Source organism: Cynocephalus volans, chromosome 10 (assembly GCF_027409185.1).
Source record: "Cynocephalus volans isolate mCynVol1 chromosome 10, mCynVol1.pri, whole genome shotgun sequence".
In the NCBI taxonomy this organism is placed as follows: Eukaryota; Metazoa; Chordata; class Mammalia; order Dermoptera; family Cynocephalidae; genus Cynocephalus; species Cynocephalus volans.
Window position 1 is genome coordinate 5,155,003 of NC_084469.1, and position 6,725 is coordinate 5,161,727.

The 6,725-nt window shown below is 62.4% G+C and overlaps 2 protein-coding genes across 2 annotated transcripts; both read right to left on the reverse strand.

The window, feature by feature from the left end:
* Window positions 1–454: 454 nt before the first annotated feature.
* Window positions 455–2,799, reverse strand: PNMT (phenylethanolamine N-methyltransferase). Its single transcript, XM_063111705.1, has 3 exons — window positions 2,321–2,799; window positions 1,102–1,309; window positions 455–1,000 (listed from the first exon to the last, which is right to left on the reverse strand). The coding sequence occupies exons 1-3, from the start codon at window positions 2,667–2,669 to the stop codon at window positions 553–555; spliced, it is 1,005 nt and encodes a 334-aa protein (XP_062967775.1). The 5' UTR covers window positions 2,670–2,799; the 3' UTR covers window positions 455–552.
* A 1,573-nt stretch (window positions 2,800–4,372) lies between these two features.
* TCAP (titin-cap) lies at window positions 4,373–5,699 on the reverse strand. The gene is made up of 2 exons (XM_063109435.1): window positions 5,475–5,699; window positions 4,373–5,225 (listed from the first exon to the last, which is right to left on the reverse strand). The coding sequence occupies exons 1-2, from the start codon at window positions 5,582–5,584 to the stop codon at window positions 4,832–4,834; spliced, it is 504 nt and encodes a 167-aa protein (XP_062965505.1). The 5' UTR covers window positions 5,585–5,699; the 3' UTR covers window positions 4,373–4,831.
* Window positions 5,700–6,725: the final 1,026 nt, after the last annotated feature.

Here is a 6,725-nt window from a genome sequence, read left to right on the forward strand (position 1 = left end):
ACATGGGGGGAGGATGGCAGGGACCAGAGGAAGAGATGGCAGCTCCAGTCAAGCTTCCAGCAGGTGGGGGTGGGGGCAGGAGCTGGTGCCAGTTCTTTCCATCTCACCTCCTGGGCCTTCGTTTGTGCCTGCATTGTAACACCCCCCTCTGGCACCTTGCAAATTCCACTTCAGTCTCCTAATTACCCCCTGCTTTCCTCACTTGTGGTCTGAACCAGGCTCCACTGCTGTTTATTACTTAACCTCTCTGAGCTTCACCTGGAAAGGGGCTAACAGGGCCTGCTGCTGAGTGCAAGGACGCAAAGCAGGTGCTGAATGAGCCCCTCCTGACCTTGGCCTGCCTTAGTTTGGGAGGAATGAGTGGTACTGGCAGCTACCCTCATGGGGCCTCCCACATCCCTACACTCAGAAGAGATCTCTGGGCCCTTGGGAGAGCCACAGACAGCGCTGATGCTCAGCAGCGGGAAATTATTTCTTTATTAGGTGCCACCACAGATAACAGGGAATATGGGTTGGTAAGGGCAACAGGGCACTGGGCAGCGCACTGAGCCCTCACAACCCCGCCCCTATCTTCTTCTGGGCCCAGGCAAAGAAGATGCCCTTGACATCGTCAACGCCTGTCTGAAGGTGGGCAGGCATGATGTAGGTGCGAAGGTCCCGGACCTCATAGCCACTATGCACCAGGGCCTCCCTCACCTCCCCTTCACACACTGGCACCACCGCCAGCCTGGCCTCCCCAGCCAGGTACCACGACTCCTCCAGGGCCCCAATGAGGAGGAGGTGCCCCCCGGGCCTGAGCAGTGTGGTGATGTGGTCCAGGGCCCGCTGGAAGCTGGCGAGGTCTGGGCTCACAGCCTCCAGGCAGAAGGCAGAGACCAGGGCGTCAGCAGGCAGGGGCACCAGGCTCCCAGTGCCCAGGGGCTGGGGCTGGTGCACATCGACTGGCAGGACACGCTTCACCCTGGCTCGCAGCTGACGTTCCTTCTCCTGCCAGGACTCCCTATGCAGGGGTCACAAGGCAGGGCTCAGAACAGCCCCACACTCAGTCCTCTGTCACCCTCCCCCAGCCACTCTGTGGGAAGCCCCCTGCCCAGCCCTCACCCCTTGCCCTCGATGAGGCAGACATGCTGGCTGTACACGCTCCAGTTGAAGGCCCCGGGCTCCTCCTGCAGCCACAGCCCCAGCTCCTGGCGGTTGACCTCCAGGAAATCTGTCATTGTGATGTCCTCAAAGTGGGCACAGGCGCTGAGCAGCTGGTATATGGTGGGGCCCGAACCAATGTCGATGAGGGTGCGTCCAGACACCTCACCTGGGCAGAGCAGAGGAAGAGGGTCCCGGTGTCAGGCCTGCCCGGGCCGCTCCTGCCTCGGTCACCGCCTCCGTTCCTCCCTCTCTCTAGCTCCTTCTCGCTCTGTGTGTGTCTCTATCTGGAAGAAGCACTGGCTCTGGAGTTAGACTGAACCCGGCGCAATCCTGGCTCCCATAGCCAGCGAATTACCCTGGAGGCATGTAACGCCCCGGTTCCACATCTAGAAAGCTGTAGGGACCAGTGAGTGAGGGCTGAGTGTGGGAGTCCCGAGGCCGGCCCTCCCTCCACTCCAGTCGCTGCCTCCGTTTCTCTCTCCGCATCTCGCTCATCTCAGTCCCTCTCCTGCATGCCCCGCTCCCCTCTCAGTTCTGAACGTTCTGCCCGCTCACCCTCGCTTTCCACCTGCCTCTGCCCTCTCCCGCGGGACGGTGCTCCGTTTTCTCCCCTGTGTGCACCTCTTAGCTACCTGGCTCACGTCGTGTGTGTGTGTGTGTGGGGGGGGGGGTGTCTGTGTGTGTGTCTGTGTGTGTGTGTGAGTGTGTCTGTGTGTCTGTGTGTGTGTGTCTTGTGGTGTGTGTGTGTGGTGTGTGTGTGGGGGTGTCTGTGTGTGGGTGTCTGTGTCTGTGTGTGTGTGTGTGTGTCTGTCTGTCAGTGTCTGTCTGTCTATCGGTCACTCTGTGTCTCTGTACCTCTCTCGGTCCACGGCTCACGTCGTGTGTGTGTGTGTCTGTGTGTGTGTCTTGTGGTGTGTGTGTGTGGTGTCTGTGTGTGGGTGTCTGTGTGTGGGTGTCTGTGTCTGTGTGTGTGTGTGTGTCTGTCTGTCTATCGGTCACTCTGTGTCTCTGTACCTCTCTCAGTCCACGGCTCACGTCGTGTGTGTGTGTGTGTGTGTGTGTGTCTGTCTGTCTGTCTGTCTGTCTGTCTATCGGTCACTCCGTGTCTCTGTACCTCTCTCGCCCCTTTCACTACCTGATGGCTTCTTGTCCCCAGTGCCCGTTTCCCCGCGCTCACCGGTGGCGAAGGTCTGCGCCAGGCAGCGCAGCTTCCACGGCCCGACGCCGTCCGGGCTGCTCAGGTCCCCACGCGGGGGCGCGTAGTTGTTGCGGAGGTAGGCGCGGGGCTCGAAGCGCTGGTAGGCCCAGGCGACCGCCGCCCGGCCCGCGTCCGACTCGGGGGCTGCGCCCGCAGCGTGGCTCGGGTCTGCGCGTCTCATGCTGCTGCCGCGGCCCGCCCCGTGCCCCGCTCGCCTCGCGGCCCCTTTATCTCCCGCCGGACCCGCGCCCCGACCCCTCCGCCGCGGGGGCGGCGGCTGAGCGATGAGCCGCCCGGGGCCGCGCGCGCCGCGTGTCCCCGACCCCATCCGTCTCCTTTAGTGTCCGAGCAGCAGACGCACCGGCGCGGTGGGGGCGGCCGCGGGCACAGCAGCTCCCGCCCCGCGCCCGCTCCGCTCCGGCGCCCGGCGCCCGGCGCCCGGCGCCTCCAGCCTCCCTGCCCCAGCTCCCCGCGCCATGCTCCCCTCTTGCCTGGCATCCATCCCACCCCTTCTCTTTCCCGAGGTCCCAGTAACCGCTCTCTCCAGTCCCCACCTCCCGGCGCCCTCCCCTCAAGGTCTCAGACCCCGGCCCGGCTCCCCTTCCTCCGAACACCCACCCTTTCCTTAGTAATGTCACCCCAACTCCCTTCCCCGCCCCTCCTCCAGGCCTCTGTTTTGTCCCTTCCTATCCCACCCCCTCCCACTCCAGAGAGGACAGTGCGTTCCGGCCTCCCCCGCGGTCGCCCCGGGGCCCCAGAGCCAGGCTCGGGCCCCGCCTGTTCGATGGCAGCCACGATAGCAGAGCGGGGCTGAGGCACTCAGCAGGCAGAGCCGCCGGGCCGCCCCCGCGGGCCCCGCGGGCTCCAAGAAGCTTATCTGGGTGCTGCCGAGGGCGGAAGGTTCGGGACGTTTCCGCCAGGTCCGGGGCCCCGGACCCAGGTGAGGGCGGAGGGTGCTGGGCCCATTCTCCAGGCCACCGGGGCCACCAGGGGGCGCCGTCCGGGTCGTGGGGCGCCAGCGGATTTGGAGTCCCGTGGGTCTGTGGTCTCTGACCCCTCTCCTCTCCCAGCCTGCACGCCAGCCTCCCACTGGGGGAGCAGATCAGGCCGGCTCTGCAGGTCCTGCTTGGCGCTCCAGGTGCCCGACTGTCAAGATGCCTGGGTCGGGGCATTGGGGAGAGGTTGGGTGGGGGGACACGGAAAATTTGCAGTTTGAGGTGGGGAGCATGCTGATAGCATTGATTTGCTCACCACATCTTGGGCACAGGTGCTGACGGTCAGCTCTTGCCCCATGAATATATATAACCAATAATAATGATAAATAAAAGATACCAGGGTCTTCCCTTCTATCCCCGCAAATAGAAAGCCAATTCTGCCTTCAGCAACTCCATGGCCTTCCTGAAGTGGGACCCTCTGCCCTGGGTAAGCTACCTGCCCTTGCCAAGATCGTCCCCTAACCCCCTTGCTCCCCACCGCCACCCCCTTGTCTCAAGGAAGCAGTCTCCTTCTTGGGCCATGAGTCATCACAACAGCTGCAGAGGTCACAAACAGGAACCTGACCCCCAACCCCATCGCCATTCCCCACCACCCACCCTGGATTCCCAGGGCAGGGAGGGTGGGGTGCCTGACCCCGGCAAAGACTGATTCCTTCTGAATTCAGAACTGAGAGGTTTGGGGTCAATGCCTCTATCCACACGCTGAGGCACAACTAAGGACAACCTGTGTGCCAGCTCCCTCCGTGTTCTCTATGACACATTATTTAAGCAAACCCTGGATGCCAGCTGGCCTGCTGGGCACTGCCCAGTGCCAGGGGGCTGGACACGGAAGCCAAGACTGGGCAGCAGAGTCAGGGTACAGGAAGGGGACTGGACAGACAGCGCCCTGTTTACAGCTCTGTCCCTGCCTCCCTAAGAATTGGATGTACCCACTAGCTCTGCCATATTTAGCTCAGATGCAGGGCCTGTTCCCAGAAGTGGGCATGTGGGGAACACCAATGTGATGGCCCCACAAGCACAAAGAAAGAGACGAGACTCTGGAACATGACTGAGCATTTATTGCAGTGCTAACAGAGGGTGCTGGGGGCCCACCCTGCCTCTGCCCTCTTCACTTCCCCCTCCCTCCGTCTTCTCCAGAGCATTCCAGATCCCCCTCATGCTTTTCCTGGTCCTTCTCTGAAGCTGAAACCTGGACCAGGGTTGCTTCTCTCAGCAACCTCATGCCCTCACCAGCATCTTTCATCCCTTCTCCTGGGGCCAGGGGTACTCAGCTGTGCTGACCCCCAGCTCTCCACCCTTAGTGCCCATCATCTTTGCCCCCCTCCTTTTGGGAACTCAGGGGACCTAGGCATCCTGGTCTCTCGCTCCCTCCTCCCTTAGCCCCCAACTCCGGGTAAACTACAAAGCATCCACGGCCAGCGGCTCCCCTCCATGGTCCTAGCCAGGAAAGGCCCAGCCCAGGGTGGGCACAGTGGAGCCCGAGTCACAGTCCCTCTCAGCCTCTCTGTGCTTCCTGGGACATGGAGCGAGACAGGGAGCGACGAAGGGCACCAGGTTTGCTGACTGGCACCACAGGAGGCAGCTGCTTGGTGATCTCGGCCACATCCTGGCGTTCCATGCACTGGCCACCCAGGGCCGTCTCCAGCGCCAGCAGCTCCTGCAGTTGGATGGGGGTGTCCTCGTGCTCCTCCTTGGCGGCACCCAACTTGGTGGGGGTGAAGATGGGCAGTGGCAGCACCCGCTGGTAGGGCAGCTGGTACTCCTGCAGCCCACGGCCAAGGATGCCCAATCGCATCACCAGCCAGGGGGAATGCTGCACCAGCGCCTGGCACTGCCCTTGCTGGTGGTAGGTCTCATGCCGCTGGGCATCCTCCTCATGCAGGGAGCAGCTGGCAAGGACAGGGGAGGGGCGGTGAGCTACTGAGAGCCGCTGCTCTGCAGTCACAGGCTGGATGCGGGGCTCCCTGGGGCTGCCAGGACCTGGGGGCAGGAGGGTGACTTCACTTTGCTCTCCCCAGTGGCACTCTTCTGCCCCCAGCCCTAGCAACTTCTCCAGGGTTTTGTGCTCTGGGCTCATATGGCTCAGGGAGGCTGCTCTGGGGGAGCAGAGGTGAGACCCCCAGCTGACCCACACTCACCCCTCCTCAGGCCGTGTGGACAGTGTCAGATCCTTCCATTGAGCCCAGAAGGCCTCTCTGCGCTCGCAGTTCTCCTCGGTCACCTGGCAGCTCAGCTCTGAAGTGGCCATGATCACTCCTCACTGCTTCTCAGCTCTGCTCCTCCCAGGCCCTTTAAATAGACCCTTCCCCCGTCCTCCAGGGGCTATTTTCGGGCCCTCTGGCGTCAGATGCTATAAGCAGAGCCAAGGCTTGCTGATCCAGGCCTCTGGGCCCAGGGCGGGGGCTGGGGTACCTGGACTCTGGCTGCCCCCAGGTCAGAGGTCAGCTTCTAAAGGGATCAAGACACTCTGGTGGGGACTGGGGAACTCAGAGCAGCACCTCCAGGTGCCTGAAACTCTTCACCCACTGTCTGAGGCCAGGCACATGCCCAGCCTCGTGCCACCTTGGCATTCGCCCTCTGCCCCACCTGTTCGGCTTGTCTGTAAACAGAGCAGGAAAGAGCAGGAACTGATGCCCCCTCTGGGCTGTTATCAGGGCTGTCAGGACCTGCTCTTGCTGCTCTCTCCTCTGCCTGGGCCCAAGGGCACATCCCCGGACTGTGCCCCTCGACTGGAAGGGACAGTGCAGCCACGTCCTCAGGCATCTGCACTGAAGGCCCCAACCACCATTGCCACACCAGCAGGGTAGTGGACGTTCAGGCCACACCTGGGACCTGGGGCATGGCCCTCGCTGGGTGTTTTCCTTCCCCACAGCCTGTGGTCAGGAAGTAGTCTCTTACGTTAGGCTGGTCAGGGTGGAGGGGGCAGGTGTGGGAGGTGGCCCCCAACTCTATCCCCAATACCCCACGTGGGGTGAAATGGGGAAGATCCAGGGGCTCTGATGAGTGGCAGTCAGAGGACCTGGCTGTTAGCCCCAAATCAACCATAAATAGGCTGTGTGACCATGGGTCAGCCTCTGCCCCTCTCTGGGCCTCACTTTCCCCACTTTCTGGCCAGAAGAGAGAAGAGCTCTGGGGACTGCCAGCTCCAATGTGCCACCTGGGAGGAGACTGGCTCTCCTTCGTGGGGAGCAAGGGAGAAAGATGGCCATGGGGACGGCCAGCACCCTAAAGTAGCAACTCATGGTGCAAGAAGTTGGCGTGCAGGGTGCTGGGCACAGGGGGTGAGGAACAAGCGCATCGCTGACTGGACAAAGCAACGGGCGCCAGAAAGGACAGTGCCAGAAGCTGAGGAGGGCCCTGTGGGGACAGCAGAGCACCCAGTGGCTGGA

Coding starts and splice junctions, on each gene's coding strand:
- PNMT (XM_063111705.1), bottom strand. CDS start 2,669: ATGGGGTCGGGGACACGCGGCGCGCGCGGCCCCGGGCGGCTCATCGCT. Junction 1,310..2,320: donor GGCGCAGACCTTCGCCACCG/GTGAGCGCGGGG, acceptor TGCTCTGCCCAG/GTGAGGTGTCTGGACGCACC. Junction 1,001..1,101: donor TGCCTCATCGAGGGCAAGGG/GTGAGGGCTGGG, acceptor ACCCCTGCATAG/GGAGTCCTGGCAGGAGAAGG.
- TCAP (XM_063109435.1), bottom strand. CDS start 5,584: ATGGCCACTTCAGAGCTGAGCTGCCAGGTGACCGAGGAGAACTGCGAG. Junction 5,226..5,474: donor TCCACACGGCCTGAGGAGGG/GTGAGTGTGGGT, acceptor TGTCCTTGCCAG/CTGCTCCCTGCATGAGGAGG.